This window comes from Patella vulgata, chromosome 9, assembly GCF_932274485.2.
Source record: "Patella vulgata chromosome 9, xgPatVulg1.2, whole genome shotgun sequence".
NCBI classification, from domain to species: Eukaryota; Metazoa; Mollusca; class Gastropoda; family Patellidae; genus Patella; species Patella vulgata.
Genome location: NC_065887.2, coordinates 44,359,395 through 44,378,031, shown reverse-complemented (window position 1 = coordinate 44,378,031; position 18,637 = coordinate 44,359,395). Strand labels below are relative to the sequence as shown.

Below are 18,637 nucleotides of genomic sequence, written 5' to 3'. Positions count from 1 at the left end.
TCAAATCGCTTTGTTCTCGGTTCATAGTGGATCAATTTGAAGGAAATTTTCAGCAAATTGCCTTTACATTATCTAGTTTTTAACTATTATAGTGAGAACTGCCAACTCGTTATCGAAACTCCCATAATGTATCTTTAACTTTAACCCTTAGGGCCCGATTGTGGTCGCTAACCGGAGTGGGGGGGGGGGGGGTCAATGACAATATATGACCACATTTCAATGTGGCCGTATAAAAACTATTTTTCGGACAATCAGGGGCGATAATCCAGAAAGTTACGGTCCGATACCCACAGAGATTGAAAGGAACACAGAAATTTGGGATATAAACATATGTAAAGTTGCATACTTTTACTCTATTTGCATACGTGCAACAATGATTTTGTCGGGCAGTTTCGGTACGAATTTCATGAACAGCTTTTAAAATTGACCTGTAGATGGACCACAAGCTAAAAACAAGTTTTTTCGTACAATCAGGCGCCATAATCAAGAAAGTTGCTGTCCGAATATCGAAAGGAAGCAAGATCTTTGGGTTATATTTAAAGTTTCAACAAAATCGGATAAAAAATGTGATCTCTAGAATGTCCACTGGTTAAAAATGTGATTTTTCGTACAATTTCATAATCCATTGTCGTCGCCCGTGCCCGCCTGGATGTCAACAATTTGTTAGTGGACACTCCACAGGTCACATTTTTGACGAAACTTGAAATATTGGTTTATCTCCCAAAGATCTCGATTCCTTTCTATATTGGCACATAGCGGTCCGTTACTACTTGGATTATAGCTCCTCACTGTACGAAAAATCATATTTTTAGATTGTGGACACTCTTGAGGTCCCAATTTTTATCAGATTTTAAAAACTGTTTAAATATATCACCGTTACACCATATAATGACGGTTGAGTTTGAACTTCATGAAAATTGGACAGAAACTGCCAGACAAAATCGCCGCTTCCCGTACACAAATAGTGTAAAAGTGTATACACGTAATAACAAAGTTGTGGACCCTCTATAGGTCACAATTTTTATCCGATTATGATTAACATACACTGGTTACCTCTAATAAAAACAGCAGTGCATTTCCGCAGTTTTGTATTGTTTCTAATATCCCCTACTTTTTTTGAAGAGTATATATAAATTTCAATCTGATCAGATAATAAATGTAGTCTGTAGAGTGTTCACAAGAAATTGTGGACCACGGATGGACAGACGGACAGAGGCAATATATGACCACATTTTCATGTGGGAAACTTCCAATCATTAGAAACAGGTAACACAAACCAATTACAGATGGTTTGATGGGATCAATTTTAACGAAGTCAAAATGATGCATTTGATATTCAGATAAGTTGATATACAATAATTAATAGAGTACAAAATAGGCGTATAAAAATCGAGTTTTTTTTTTAGCCTGTTCTCTGTCCATCTCTTGCAAAATGTGGTCATATCTTTCCTGGCAGGACATTTCCAACTTGTTACATTCTGTTATTTGATTCTCTAAAGAAAACATCATGGTATAAAATGGTTTATTTCATCCACAAAGTCACAGAAGAATGTTGTATTTAAACAGGAGAATACTAAAACGTACCTGTACTTCTACATTTTATGTCAAGTTTTCTTTTCCCTGGGATTACAGACTACAGTGCTTGTCATTAATCATGGTCAATTGTTACAGACAGCAATCAAAAGGTTATTGGGAAATAAACAGAGTGATTTTTATAACTGAGTTTAAACTACTAAATTAATATATTTATTCAGCAATTATAATAAAAGGCTTAAGCTTATTGCCACTTCAAGTCTTTCAATTATTTAAAAAATGCATTCCATTTTATTTCAAATGACAAACACTGTTAAACATAAATTATGAAAGAAGTAAATCTGCCTAATGCAGGTCTTTAATGTTATCTAAATTATTAGACATTTATTAACAAAACAAGACAATAATCAACTCTCAATGCCATCTTATCTGTCTGATTTTCATTGGATTTGAATCTGATCTGCTGTTCAACGTCTGTTGATGATGAAAGGCAAAAATGGATAATCAAGACTTTGTTAATTGTCGTGACAGTGGTAATAATGACAGTCAAGGCTACAAAGATTTTAAAATAAGGTGTTCTCACCTTATAGTGAATAAATTTTGACCGAAATTTTCAGCATATTCCCTTTACATTATCTAGTTTTTAACTATTATAGTGAGAATGGCCAGCTTTTTATCTATTCTTCCATAATGTATCTTTAATCATGTGGGTCATACCTTTACCTCCATAAATTATTTTAATGGCATTTAGTAATTGAAGTGGAAACCTACAGGTAACATGGAATACAATGACTGTTTACAACAAAGCAAGGTTTTGACTAGGATTCTCACTATCAAGCTCAGTAGCAAATAGTCCTCATATTCTATACAATTGGGATCTCTTTATCTTTCTTGTGAAAGTTAGGTCACATGGGATATTCCATATAATTCCTGTATTTAACATTTATAGGACACTAATAATACCATTACTATGGTGTAAGAAGACTAAGATATACATACTTTTCAAAGAGATAAAAAAAAAAATAAATAAATTGGTTGTTTTGCAGAATTTATTTGATCAAGGTACAAGATAAGGTAGCCAAATTGGTGTACAAATAGATAGAATAATTCACACCAGTATTGTAAATAATCTATAAGTTCATCATAACTTGTTATTTGATATGTACGTTTGTTTGCGATTTCTGAGTATTGTGTCTTGTTGTAGATTTGTTTTTGTGTAAATTATGTGTGGTAAAGCCCCCCTGCACTTACTATTTAACTCTGCTTTACATAAACTAATAAATAGTTCAAACACAACTTTACAAACTTTCCACATATTTTCACATTCTAACACACAAGAACATTCTAAACACAATACAATAAGTAGAAAAATAGCCATTTCTAAAGTAAGTGTGACTGACTGTCAAATAAGTGTGACTGACTGTCAAATAAGTGTGACTGACTATTCCAAGTAAGTGTGATTGACTATTCCAAGTATGTGTGACTGTGTTATATAAATGAAGTGGGGTTTAAATTCCTACTGTTCTGCTCCAAAAATATATTTTGTTATTTCAAAATAACCAGATAAAAAAAGCAGTATATTTAGTGAAAGATCCATAAAAGTAGAGTGTAGAACACGACAATCAACCTGGGCTATTCCAAACTCCTTTAGGCCCAGCATGTAGTCTACATCAAAAAAATCTGGTCCAGTAACAAGTTCAAAATATTTCATGAATATCAGCTTAAATGGTGAGTCGACTCAACAAGGTTTATTCTTATAACCCCTGGGTTCTCATGCACTTTTTGTGGGGTTGTGACAGACTACTCTGAAAGACAGAAGCAACCATCAAATTGAATAAAATTACCTAATCTGCGGTCAATATCTTGTCAATATCTTGTCAAATATGTAAACAATAATAAATGTGTCATTTTTTTTATAAAGGTTTCAAAATGTAAACAATAAGTTGTCAAATAAGTAAACCAATCGTAAATGTAATTGTTGTTGGAGGTGTCGCAATCAGATACTGGTTTCTGGAATGCGGTCATAATTAAGAAAAGGATGGGAACTATTGTAGTAACCCAATGAATATTCCCATTAAGTTGGAAAGGTAACCCTGCAAAATACACTCACAATTTGGTATAATAAAATTACGATTCCTGATAAATCTATTGGGATATTTTGGATGCCCTACCAAGTTGATTGTACAAATATTAGTAATTAAAAAGCTGCGGTAATAAATACAAGTTAAATGAATGTTGTAAAACAATACGTCATGCAGAGGTCTAGTAAACATCAACTTCTATAATTTGTTTGTATATTCTGTAATTTCACTAGTTTTAGAGTCTGTTACCGTTTCACTACTTGCATCTATGATTGTATTATCTTCAACTACATCGCTTTTATTTTGTATGTTATCTGTGGTAATTTTAATGTCTTCCGTTAATATTTTTGTATGCACAGTTTTCTCTAGTTGAGCTTCACTATGATGGACTGTACCATCAGTAGTTAAAACTGCTTCAGTTTTTATATTTTGTTCAGTTTCTGTCTGACTCACAGCCAATTCTTTCTCTAGTTTAATTTCAGTCTTGGATGTTGATGATTTCATGTTATCTACACTTATTTCAGTCTTCACACTGTCCGCATCTTCGTCCTCTGTTTTAACTTTTATTTTACTTCTTTCAGGGATTTTTTCTGAACGCATTTCACCCATTTCTAGATTCTGAATAAGAGATTCTTTTTTAAATGTGATAGAATCTCTCTTGCCAGCACCTGTTGCAGCAGTATCACTCTCACACACAGTTTTATCGGAACGGTCAACAACACTAGAAACAGTCTTTGTGACGTCACTGTCAGATGTATCAACACTTTGAAGATATGAATCAAGTTTTTGTTGCAAATCTCTTGTTTTCATATCCTCTTCTTTTTGTCGTATTTTTGTACTACCTGCTCGCAGTTCCCCTTCCAGATTTACTAAAGCGGATGTAATTTCTTTTAATTCTTGCCTTACGTCCTCTGTGTCATCACCATCTGCTGCTGAAGGATCATAGTTGCCTTCCTGTTGTATATACTCTTGATGTCCATCCTGTGGTTCATCAGATTCTAGTATCTCAGTTTGTCTTCTATTGCCCTGTTTTATCTCCTGAAGACATATACAATATTTGTACAAATTAGATATAAAAATACTTATGTTTTTATTATGCTTGAGGCCATACAACCTGATTAAAACACAGATCCCATTTCGTCGTTTCCTGTTCTATACTTATCTTTACTACACTAGGATCTGAAAGAGTTGTTATATAACCCGCGTTCTGGATGATGTGAGGGATTAGCCAATAAAGGGTCTATTACGGCGAGTTCTTGGTGTGAGGTGCACGGACCTGTGGGTAAACCACTAGAAACACCAACACTGATTGATTAAACAATGTCTGACGTCATAAGGTCAAAAGCCGCTCAAATGACACCTGACGTGACTTTCCACTAAAACTGGTCAGATCTTCATGTAGTGTAGGCCATCGAAAGTATAAAAAAAATAGACGAAATACAGATCTGTATTTTAATCACATCGGGGGCCAAAAAAAAAAGTTCTGTTTCCGGTAACCTGACTGACCCATCACAAAAACTGCTGACTCCAAGGTTGTTTTTTTAATGTCAAGTGAAATAAGAAACTTTCATTCACCTAGCGACTGTTGAGAATACCCTAAGCCTACAGAATTTGTGAGAATGTCTAGATTATTTGTTGTTATAAATATCTAATGATAGCAATATTATCAACATCCCATTGACACAAACTAGGTCATTTTGAGTACACGTCTATTTCAATAATCCAATAATGCGCAGGTACATGGGAGGAAACTAGAGCACCCAAGAGGTTATGTAGGTAATGCCAGGTCACATACAAGCCTGGGATTGAAACCACACAAGCCTGGGATTGAAACCACACAAGCCTGGGATTGAAACCACAGACGACTGGGATTAAAACCACACAAGCCTGGGATTGAAACCACACAAGACTGGGATTGAAACCACACAAGCCTGGGATTGAAACCACACAAGCCTGGGATTGAAACCACAGACGACTGGGATTAAAACCACACAAGCCTGGGATTGAAACCACACAAGACTGGGATTGAAACCACACAAGCCTGGGATTGAAACCACACAAGACTGGGATTAAAACCACACAAGACTGGGATTGAAACCACACAAGCCTGGGATTAAAACCACACAAGCCTGGGATTAAAACCACACAAGCCTGGGATTGAAACCACACAAGCCTGGGATTGAAACCACACAAGCCTGGGATTGAAACCACACAAGCCTGGGATTAAAACCACACAATTTGACTCCGTGACAGGCAGATCTTATGATCTAAATCTAAGACGTTAAGATCCCCAATTTTTACCTATATTCTATGAACTTTACCTGTGGGTTGACTATTGGTATTGCTGACTTCAATCTTCTCACAGGGGATCTGTGGGGATTCGCTGGTTGAAGTTCTGGAGGATAATAGATCGTTCCTCCTCGATAAACTTCGGGTTGTTGTGATGGTGGTGACTGGATCGGCTGCAATGATTAGTATATGAGGTGAAGATAATATATCATCAGGTATTGAAACTAAACATCTTGTATATTAAACACAACATCTTCAGTTTAACTGGATAACCTCATCTTCAATTTAACTTTCTAATTATATTGTAATTTTGAAGAAGTGACTTTACAATATTACCCAAAATATTTTTCAAGCCTAGATTTCGATATATTTCTATGCCAACAATTAGCTTTAGACTTTCTGATCACAAGCCAAAACTGTAGAATATTAAAATAAACTGCCATATTCAGAAAACACTGATTCTCATCAACATTGTGCATAACTCTTTCAAAATCTGTTTCAGGAATATGGTTTACTGATTCTGAAAACAAATCTGAATTATATCAAGTTACAGTACAGTTACAGTAATACAAATAGAAGTTACCTGAGGTGGGGTACCACCAGCAAAACCCATGGGTACAGAAAAAGGTGGGGCTGGGGTAATGCCAGGTGGTGCAGCCCCATATATAACTGTACCCTGACCCAGATATTGTGATGGTATTATCTGAGGATGGGGAGCTGGTGGTAAGTTAGAAGGTACAGAGCTTGCTATAGGTGCTGGGGAAGGTGGGTATAATCTTGGAGCTGTTGGCATGTTTGAAGAGGAAACTGAAAGCAGACAAAAGGTGAGATTGTCAATATATAATCATGTACAGCTAGGATATTTTAATTATTCTCCTACGTAAGTTAATAATAAAGAGGTAATTGTGCAATAGTTTATTAATTCAATCACTTAAATACAGACAATACGAATATGGTGAAGAAATAAATAAAAATTGCATCAATACAAACAGCAAGGTAGACATTAGTTTTCCTATAAACCGGTGAGAAGATAATAAATGTTTTATAATATGATGACAATGAGAGAGTACCTGGTAGGGGATATGTTATACCACTTGGTTGTAGAATTGGTTGAAATGTTGGACTATCTTGTGATGGTGATTGATCAGTTCCAGAATAAAACTGTGTATTAGGATAAGCTAGAAATATAATAATTATTTGTAATTAGTCTGATAATATTAGTTATTTATCACCCAATAATACATTCTACAGTAGATATCGCTTGTGTGATATATTTCATAATCTACTGCGATGTCTCCTAAAGATATCGCTTTACATGAATTTGATTGGTCAGTTGAAAAGGAACTACTTTTTTTTTATTTTCAAAGAACAGTTCATTTCTTATTTAAAGTAATTTTTTTTATTAAAAATGAACTATTGTTATTCAATTGACCTTGATGGAAACACTGGGTCAAAATAAAGGACTTTGCAATGGTTGAATTGCTGTCAAAAAATGATGTATCACTACGCCATAATGTTCAGTAAAAGTTAAATCTACAGCAAAGAATTATATTTATCTATTTGTGCATGTAAGAAGGGATTGGGTGATAAATAAAATCTCCTACTTGTCTTTTTTGATATCAAAAAATATCAACACTCGTTGATAAAGTAAAAAAAAAACTTGGCAGAGCCTTGTTTTTTGTTACTTTATCAACATGTGTTGATATTTTTTGATATCAAAAAAGACTGGTAGGAGATTCTCTATTTAATACATATTCTTGGGTTTTATAACAGATTGTAGTTTGAGGTACATTTAACCTCTTACAAACCACATTATGTAAGGAATGTCAGTTTAATAACAGTTCAATTCCATTCAGTATATATAAACAGTGATATATAGGAGCATACCTTGATTATAATAATTACTTCCCTCTATCTGTTTGTTATAACCAACATCTGGTCCTGGTCGTTGACGTTGAGATGAATATCGTTTAGGACGAGTTTGTAAGGAATTATCAGATTTAGTTATTCCTGTGGAAGAAGATGCTGGATTTTTACTAGGTTTTGTAGATGTTTCACTCGTTTCTGTAAGAAAAAAAAAGTGTAATCTGCTCAGTAACATTCCTGACCAAAATGATAATTCAGTTTTAAACACATCATAATTAATTTAGGATTTACTTCATAACTTAAAAGCTACATGTAGTTCATAACTTAACCCATGTGCGGACATGTTGACGAAAAACACTGTCGACAACAAGGGGTAATCTAAGACCTCAGACATAAATTGGTTTTTGGGTGCATAATTTTATTTAAATACGATCAAACTACAGCTTCATATGAAGACTGAATAATAATCAATCAGAGTAAATATATATATATATTTGAGGTATTAACAGTGACGATATGAATTATAAGGTATTTTTGAAACCATACAAATCTACAAATAACTTAATTATCATCCCCATGTAGAACCGTCTTTTGATGGGGTTGGTAGAGTGATCAACACAACATCATCAGTAAGAAAGATTCCAAATACAAAGCTAGCACTGAGCGCAGAACAGATTAGACACCAGCAAAAGAAAAGGGGAGGGTCCACAAGATCTCTTGTGTCCGATAATGTATTACTCATACTTTCTTGTCAAATGATGAATGTTGCCATTGCCTCATGTCCGTTCTATTTGCAGCATTATACCGGACATTAAGTAGCTGACAATGTATAAAATTGTCGCTATACAATTATGAACCAGTTCCTCACAGACGCTAAGGATATGGTTGTGGGGTTCCGAGGGTTAAGAGAGAGAGTAGTTTATCCATGATGTTTACCTGGTGTAGAAGATTGTGTAGGTTGTGTACCAGTATCAGGTACTTCAGACTTTACAGACCCAGTACCTTGACAAGCCACATAATTACTTGCTTCATCCTGTTGTCGTGGTCTTCCTCCTACATATTTCATTCTACGATCTTTACTGTACGATTTTTTCTCTGTTGTTGTATTTGTTATCGTTACACTAATTGTCTGAACATTTTCTTTATTGGATATAACAACATCTTCTTTAGTTTGCTGGATATCAGCAGGTTCATTATTTTCAAACCGAGTTTTGTCAGTTTTCTCTGGGGCTCGATAGTTAGAATTTGTAAATTGTCTAGGTGAATTATTTTGACTGCCTGGAGCAAAGTTACGACTTTCATTTTCGCCATCTTGATAGCGCTTTTGGCCTCGCCCTCTACCCCTCTGGGCCCTATTTTGACCACGATATTGATAGCTATCACTCTCATGATGCTCATCTTGAGCATGATAGCCCGTATTTTGTCGGTAATTGTCTGTAGAATATCCACGATTTGATGCATTATTTCTATAATCTGTTGTTGATTTGCTGTAGTCATTGTAGGATTTATTATCACGCGAACGATAATCTGACCTTTCACCTCGACTATGATTTTCAGATTGATAGTTACCTCCTTTAGAAAAATTGTCATATTGATAGTTATCTCCCTTAGCACGACTGTCATATTGATAGTTATCTTCTCTTTGTCTATTGTCTGTTTCAAATGATTTATTTTTAGATCGGTTGTTATACGGTTTATTTCGAGGTTTATAATCAGATTTTGAACGATTGTCATCGTTCCTGTAAGACGGAGGTGTTCGATATTCCATGGGTATGTATTCTGTTTCTTCTGAATGTGATCTACGGAACTGACTAGAAGTTTGTTTATCGTCTATTTTATCTGTTTGTATATAATCACCAAATCTGGTATTTTCTCCTGGTCTTCTGCCCCTGTAACACAGTAATATATCTATATTTAGGGTTAATAGGGTTAGTCTTATTAGACTGGAGGTTTCATCTATTAGTGATGGACCAAGCTCTATAAGATTACGTTTTTAATGTAAGATGGAATTTGATTAAAATATACTGAGCTCCATAGAAAACGCATCACTTTTTTTCCCAAATATTTTATTACTAGGTGGTTTTGTATGTATAATAGTATGCAATACTATAAACTATTGTTGCACACAATGCTCCCAAACGCAAAAAATATCGGCCCGTGTGCAAAAAAAAAATTGCACGAGATGCACATGAAAAACCCAATATTCACGTGCAGCATTGTGTGTGAGCCCTTTAAAAGCATGTTTTCAACTTAATGTGCAGTACATGAACTGTGAAACGTCAATCTGTCGTAATTTGTTGTTGGACGGGTGAAGGAATCGAGCTAGAGATGCCTAGACTTACTGAAAATCAACGGAATGAAGCCATGGGAATGTCCAGGACTGACATGTCTACACGTGCTATTGCCAGACACTTCAATTGTCATCAGTCCACTATTGTAAGGTTGGTGGAACGTGTTCGAGTTACTGGATCAACACGTGACCGTCAACGTCCTGGTCCACAACGCGTTACAACCCAGGCTCAAGACCGCTACATCCGGGTCACTCATCTGCGTGACAGATTCCGCCCAGCGACTCAAACAGGTGCAGGGTGTCGGAAGACAAGGACCAGTAAGTGCCAACACCGTAAGACGTCGTCTAAGAGAAGTAGGACTCAGTGCACGAGGACCTTATGTTAAAGCTATCCTCAGGGATCATCACCGTCAGCGGCGTTTGATATGGGCTTAAGGACACCAGACATGGAGAAGAGTAGACTGGCAAAGTGTGCTCTTCAGTGATGAGAGACGCTTTCATCTTTATCACGCTGATGGCCGTCAACGTGTGTGGAGACGTCTTGGGGGAACATCTTGCAGACTGCTGCGTCTTCGAAATGAATCGATGGGGTGGGGGAAGTGTAATGGTGTGGGGGGGTTTCACATTTCATCACCGGACCGCCCTACACATTTGCAGGGGTCGCGTTAATGCTGTAGCCTACTGTGATGATGGCCGATGGATGACACACGCGCTACTGACATCTGTGTCGTACTTTTGGTTTTGACCCCTCTGACTTTGTACCCTTGATTACAGATTAAACATCCATAAGTGTACAAATGTGTTGTTATTGATGTGTTCCCATTTGAATATTGTTCACAATAAGAAGCAAAATAAATAAGATATGTTTACAGGATCATTTTGTTATACGAAAAACTAAGTGATGCGTTTTACATGGCGCTCAGTATATGTTAAAGGATTGAACTCCTATGTTATGACATCATTGCCAAAATAACGTTTTTTTACGTCACGCCATTCAGTCAGCGGACGGCTGTCTTTCGAGACAGTCTACATTTCCTATTTGCTTCTTTGTATTCAGTTTTGTTTGTTTTTGTGACAGGTGGAACACGTGCCCTAAATGTATTCAATATAACTCAATTCCATTGAATACTGAAACGTTTCTTGATTGATTTAGAGCATTTAGTTTTAGACTGCTTTTTTATACATTTCACCGATGTGGTTACTTGTATAGTTGAATTTTACTACATATGCTTACATTCGTATATTTGTTGTAACATGAAGCAGATCATGACTCGTGCTGGCATTACACAATGGTTTCTTTGGCTGTATTCCTGATAGTTTTCAAATTTGAGTGAAGTCTGTGTCACTACAGGCCCGGGACTGTACAGCGCAGTGGACGCTTACGGCTAGCCCCCGGTTCCATTCACTTTTTTTGAATCGTTTGCTTAATTGTGGTTTCTGAGTATGATGTCTTGTCCATGTATTTGTTTTTGTGTAAATTATGTGTGGTGCAGTCCCCCCTACACTTACTATTAGTTTGAAAAGGCATAAGATTTGAACTATATTATATATGTACACGTCACTAACAAGTAATAGAGCAATACACAAGACTAACCTGCCACCACCTCTCCTGGGTCTAGGTCTATATTCAGGTGGTTGACTACCAGCTCTAACATCATACCCATAAATTGCTATTAATTCTTCCTGGGTTTTAGGTGCTTGTTGTGCTTCATTATATCCATCATGTAACCACTTACCATCATCTTTCCACAATCGTTTCTTACTATTAGCTCTAAAAATAAATAACTAATAAGATGGTGGATATATAGCAACAGAATACAGATAGATGGTGGATACGTAGCAACAGACAGATGGTGGATACATAGTAACAGACAGATGGTGGATACATAGTAACAGACAGATGGTGGATACATAGCAACAGGCAGATGGTGGATACACAGCAACAGACAAATGGTGGATACATAGCAACAGACAAATGGTGGATACATAGCAACAGACAGATGGTGGATACATAGTAACAGACAGATGGTGGATACATAGTAACAGACAGATGGTGAATACATAGCAACAGGCAGATGGTGGATACACAGCAACAGACAAATGGTGGATACATAGCAACAGACAAATGGTGGATACATAGCAACAGACAAATGGTGGGTTATTAACGAACAGATGAGTTTATTTTGTCGAAATATACATTCTAATACTCTTGGAAAATTCCATGGCTAGCAACAAAAATATATATATATATATATTTTACCTATCCCCCTCCTCTTCCTCTTTAGGTGGCTTTGAGTCTTTCTCTCTCGAATCATGTTCATAAAAGGCACCTTTTCTCGGAACAAAAGCTGGATTTTTTCTATCTTCATCATCATCAACATCTTTTGAGTCTGGCTGTTCCTAAAAAAGAGGAACAATTAAATGAAATATCAGTAATAGTTGAAGTAGACTTTCAATTAAAAAATTATAATAAATCTTCCGGTCTATTATGTGAGGGGAACTTTACCAGTTGATGATCAGTGAATGTTTAAAGTTACCTCTCCATCACCACTCTGTCTTTCTTCATCAACCCAATCATCATCATCACCTTCTATAACAACATTTATATCTTGACCATCATCATCATCATCTGTTTCATCATCATCATCTGTCTCATCATCATCATCATCATCATCATCACTATCTTCTTCTGATTCATCATCCTATAATGGTATAATATCTTATCAACAATAAAGCTTTCTTTGAGACACCGGTACTTCTTGATGTACAGGAAAAGGGGGGGGGACCTTGGTTGGTTTTTATAAAGTTCTGCCCCATGCTAACGTTTAGTATACAAAACATTTAATATCATGGATTTAGCTGTTCAAGTTATCAAAATTCATTGAAAATCAATATACTTGTTTGTCTCAAGACGTTCAACTCTGTGTATCAATCTGAAGTCAATCGGATGATAACACTAGCGTCCACAAGATTTTTAAAAAGTCATCAAGGGCCATAACTCTGGCAGTAACTATCGGAAATCACTGAAAATCAATAGGATTCTTCATCTCATGACCTCAAACACTGTGTATAAATTCAAAGTCAATTGGATATTAACTTTAGCTTCTAGAGCGTCCACAAGTAATTGTGTACGCTGGCCAGCCCGGGTGACAACAATATTCGACAAATTTCAATGTGGGTGTATAAAAACAGCAAATAGAACTGTATACTCATACAATACCTCATCATCTTTTTTTTCTTCATCAGCACTTTCATACTCGGATAGATCTACATCTACAAAACAGATAAAATCATGATCAAAATAAACAACCAAATGGTTAATCTTGTCAATTATTCAGCTTTTCTTTCTGTTTGATATTTAAACATACATGATTATGCAAGAGCTAAATCTGCCTATTGCAGGTCTTTCTTTAGGCCTGAAATGTTATCTAAATTATTAATTAGACATTGCCATAATCAACTCTTGATGGCATCGCTAGCCTGCAATGTTTATTGGATTAGGATCCAATCTGCTACTCTACGCTCATTCATGATTAAATCATGAAATGAATAATCGAGACTATGTTTTTTTTATCGTACCGACTTTAGTAATGATGATCGGGGCTAGGCTGTAAATTCAATAGCTAAATTCCCGGTTCAGAGTGGATCAATTTGATCAAAATTTTCAGCAAATTCCTTTTACATTATCAATTTTTTAACTATTATAGTGAGAACTGCCAGCTCTTTATCTAATCTCCCATAATGTATCTTTAAAGATACATTAATAAGATTTAGATAAAGAACTAGTCATTCTTGCTATAATAGTTCGAAAGTAGATGATGTAAAATGAATAATTTAAAAAATTTCATTCAAATTACTCTATTGCAAGCGAAAATATTAGCCTTTGAAGGTTTGACAGACGTGTGCAATAATTTCAACCACTATACTGGTTGATCGAAGCTAAGTCTCGGTCCTCCATATTTGATTAAATCAAAGTATCGCTGAACCATTCTAATCTATTTAATATCGGAGAAATCTGATGCCATTGAGAGTTGATTATGGTCTGGATAAGTTAATTAATGTCTAATTAATACTTTAGAAAACATTTCAGGCTTAAAGAAAGACCTGCAATAGGCAGATTTAGCTCTTGCATGTTTAAACAGAATATTTGAACAATATAAATACTGGAAATTCTTCAGTCCACAATTGCCATAGTAAGATTTCAAAAGATTAAAATCATAGAAAAAATTATTTTTAATTTAACGACAGGTTGACTGGCAACGAAACATACAGCCACAGCATCTAAGTCGTCTGGGGAGTCAACAAGGGTTGTTGCATTACGAGTAACAACCCATTTGGCTTCTAGTTCTGCCATATTCGAACATTAAGCATGCAAAACATTTAATATCAATAGCCATAATCATCGGAAATTGTTAAAAATTGATACACTGCGTGTATAAATATAAAGACTATTGGATATTAACTTTTATCTCTAAAGAATCCACAAGATTTTCCAAAGCGATCCATTTTAAAGGGAAATAACTACATTTTACTCATTATTATTGTTCTGGCCATAAGCAACAAAGATATGTCGAACGAAGTTGATTCGAAACCTTGGTTTTGGTATGGAATGTTATTATTTTATTTGTCAATTCAATGAAATAAATTCTACATGTATACATAACGATATTACAGGATAAACTCACATATAATACATTATTCATATACAAATTATGAAGGTTTTCAAAACAAATTTTAAGTAAAAATAATTTGCCCATATTATCGCTTACTGATCGACGAATGGTTGGCGATTATTGATACTACAAAGCAGTATCGATCGCCAGCCCTGTTACAAAATATAATTTTATAGAATAATTCACATCACATGTACTTACCTCCATCAGCATCTCCATGTTCACTTTCCTATAATAAAATAGTTTTAATATTACTAGTCTACATGTACAGAGAAATACAATCAACTTAGTATTTAATATAAGCCACTTTCTTCCAAATATAAATTCAAGTCCTCATCATACACCATTTTAAGCAATGGAAATCATATTCACAATATTTTGAAAGAAGAATCTGTAATGCGAATATCACTCCTTTCAGTATTTTCAAATATATGTGGAATTGAATCTACAGTATACTGCTAGAGAGTAGCGAAGAAACCTGTTGGACCTAGTTTAAATCAGACTGAATCCAATATGGGAGATTATCTAACGTTGGTATTTTCATTTTGTTTTCTTAATTAAATGTTAAAGTAGCTAAGTCTCTAACTCAATATCATCAAAAATTTTCGACATTGAAAACCCGAATTATTTGTCAATTCAAATCAACATTGGTCTTGTGATCTTATAGGGAAAAGATGGGCTTCTGATATCCAATATTCAAGACAAAATAAACATTTTACCATTGGTAGTGGTACATGAATCGTGTACCATAATGCGTTTCAGCACCATTTGAAACAAGGGACTCAAAGAACGCGGCTAGACATATTCCACAAGTCATGTCAAATGGTGACGCTATATTCTTATCTGGAGAGCACGCACAATAAATATCATCGGTGTAGACTGGAATAACCAGACGCTAAATATTGCCATTCAATTGAGACTTCTGGCGTATTTCGTCGAACATAACTGATTAGAAAGCTCCTAAATTTGTGCGTTACCTTTCAATGAAGTCCGCCAAGTCGGTTAGAAGATGGAGACATATTTTTTAACAGCGTTTTGTGTCGCTCATACTGGTTCTAGCGAGGTAAGCAAGGTCTTATTTTCTCACTAAGGTGTTCATTTATATTGTTCAGGCATTCATGGGGACCAACACGCAATCTTTTAGCAGTAAAAAGTTGCCCAGTAAGATTGACTGGGGCGGATCTCAGTTTCGACAAGGATTCAAGAAAAGAGTTCCTGAACGTACAGGCCGAGTGAAATGAGACCTACGTTCAGAGCTGAACTAGGTCTTTAGCAGTGGGAGGAAACCAGTGAGAGGACCCAAAGATAATCCAAGAGGTTGGACAGGTGACCCTACTCCTTGTCACGTACAACTTGGGAATCGAAACCCCGCCATTTGACTCAATGACAGACCGTATGATACAGCGCAGCGCGCACGTGCTAACCATTCGGCCACCCAACCCCCCAATGAAGAAAGAAAATCATATCCTACAATGTACAAGACAATGCAGAAGTAGCCTAATGGCCGATTCACAAATGACGAATTAATAATAAAACAAGCCAACAGTGAGGCTGATGTCCCCTGCCGAAATCCCCAAATAAATAGAAGACACATATTAATTAATCGCACATCTATTTTTTTCAAAAGTATCGAGCAATCAAACTGATTAACAACTATACACTAAGTTTCATCACTCTCTATCAGATAGAATTAAAGTTATCTTGTCCGAAAGCATCGGCCAAGGAAATTGCTAATCTCTGCTTAGCTTTAGCGCGATATGTTAATCATTGAACTCGGTCAAGACGAACATCAACATCAAGTTTAAACATTCTACCTAAATTAGAAGCAGAGTTGTTATGTTCCAAAGTCTTGACCAATCAAAATGCTTATTGCTCCTTAGCCTAAGCAGACAATTCTCATCATCGAACTTAGTCAAGGTATTGATGTAATGAAACTATACACCAAGTTTCATCACTCTCACTTAATTAGAACTAAAGTTATCATGTCCCAAAGCATCAACCAATCAAATTGCTTATCTCTACTTACCATAAGCAGAAAAGGCTCATCTTCGCACTCTATCAAGGCATTGACCTCATAAACACCTACACCAAATTTGAACATTTTACCTCAATTAGAAGGAGAGTTATTGTGTTCCAAAGTCTCGGCCAATCAAATTGCTTATCGCTCTGCTTACCCTGAGCAGAAAATGCTCATTATCGAACTTAGTCAAGGTATTGATGTAATGAAACTATACACCAAGTTTCATCACTCTCACTTAATTAGAACTAAAGTTATTGTGTCCCAAAGCATCAACCAATCTAATCGCTTATCTCTGCTTACCCTAAGCAGAAAATGCTCAACGTCGAACTCCATCAAGGCATTGACCTAATAAACACCTACACCAAGTTTGAACATTCTAGGTCAATTAGACGACGGAGAGTTATTGTGTCCCAAAAAGTGTGACGGACAGACGGACACACAGACAGAAGGACGGACAGACAGACGGACGAACCCATTTTAATAGTCCCCTGCTTTCTTCGAAAGGCGGGGGAGAAAAAAGTATGGATTGAAAAGGACTAAGTAGTTGTAAACGACTTGTATGTGTTTTTAAATCAATTTTTTTTATCTATTTTAATGTTCCAAAGAATCAGAATACATGTACATGTACTAGATAGAGCCATACACCCTTTAATGAAAAGAACATGTATTAGATAGAGCCATAGACCCTTTAAAAGAAGATGGGCCAGCAGTAGAAGTACTACTAAGCAGATTCCGAGTGCCTGACTCAAAATAAAACTTGAAAACAAAATGACAATTAATTATATAGTTCAGTAGACTAGTGTCAGTAGTGAGTCTAGAGAGTATCAGACTGGGTTCACAATTGAAGTAGTGTATTCTGTAGCTAGACACAAGATTTTATTCTATAATCAAGAAACGTAAATGATTTCATAATCACCAATGAAAAGAGTTATGGGCCTTTCTATCGGCGACTTCTCCAAAATAGGGGGGAATCCGAAAGCATGGCACAAATACTAACGTGACCAAATATAGACTAGAAGTAGAAGAGTAACATTATGTTTTTCACAGGACGCTTGCTTGTTTCTACACAAACATATAATTATAAGAACTGTCGCCTTACACATTCCGATTTTCTAATCGGTTGTTTGTCAGTCACAATTTTCTCTGCATCCTCTTCACTATCAACAGGTTCTCGCCTTCTACGCCTGTCGGCCATTTTAGTGAATTTGCAAGGTGAGTGTCACGTGATGTATAACGGGTATCTCGTCATGAACAAATCTCCCGTTTGTGAACTGTGTGTTTAAACCCAAGCTATTTTGTTCCGGCCCTAGAAATTTACACGTTTTTTAAACTTGCTAGGAAAATGAAAATATTATATTTTTACAAATTCATTCAAACATTATGATACTTGCACGAGTATGTATTAGTGCTTAGTCTTCGTGTATCGACCGAAACATTAAACATGCGAGTGTCATTATATTATAATAATAATAATAGGCTACACAATAATTTAGCTTTGTGGTTATTCAAATATTGAGTGATATTTTACAATCCAGCAGACCGATTAATAACTTGAGTTACATTTTGTTTTGCGGTATGCCTATTGTTGTTGTCTGTATCAATTTTTATCCTATTTTATTTATGGTCAGGGACTGCAACAGGCCCCCTCCAGACCCATTGCAGGGACAAGCAACTTGACGAGGAGGCCGGGCCGGATACCATGACGGGTACGTAACCTCAAACTCAACAAGGGCGGACCGGGGCTCTACGACGCGAAGGCCGGGCAGGTGGTTTATAAACTTTAATTCACCAATTTTTCCCCCCAAAAGTGGACTAATAGACTCCGATTCTAATTCTACCCACTCCACTGAGTACACAAATTCAGAAAAGTCACCGGTGTTCATCT

The 18,637-nt window shown here is 35.9% G+C and overlaps 1 protein-coding gene across 1 annotated transcript; it reads right to left on the bottom strand.

Moving 5' to 3' along the window:
* Positions 1–1,505: 1,505 nt before the first annotated feature.
* On the bottom strand, positions 1,506–17,986 carry LOC126832077 (protein CASC3). The gene is made up of 12 exons (XM_050562751.2): positions 17,852–17,986; positions 14,934–14,961; positions 13,280–13,332; positions 12,597–12,761; positions 12,320–12,459; positions 11,654–11,830; positions 8,706–9,658; positions 7,791–7,967; positions 6,974–7,081; positions 6,487–6,710; positions 5,936–6,076; positions 1,506–4,652 (listed from the first exon to the last, which is right to left on the bottom strand). Exons 1-12 carry the CDS (start codon positions 17,945–17,947, stop codon positions 3,813–3,815), a joined length of 3,102 nt encoding a protein of 1,033 aa, XP_050418708.2. The 5' UTR covers positions 17,948–17,986; the 3' UTR covers positions 1,506–3,812.
* Between the last annotated feature and the right edge of the window lie 651 nt (positions 17,987–18,637).

Bases quoted from the DNA above. Each gene is read 5' to 3' on its own strand.
- LOC126832077 (XM_050562751.2), bottom strand. From the start codon at position 17,947: ATGGCCGACAGGCGTAGAAGGCGAGAACCTGTTGATAGTGAAGAGGAT. The intron at 13,333-14,933 runs GTAAGTACATGT...TCTGTTTTGTAG, and splicing joins ACATGGAGATGCTGATGGAG to ATGTAGATCTATCCGAGTAT. The intron at 9,659-11,653 runs GTTAGTCTTGTG...ACTGTGTTACAG, and splicing joins CCCAGGAGAGGTGGTGGCAG to GGGCAGAAGACCAGGAGAAA.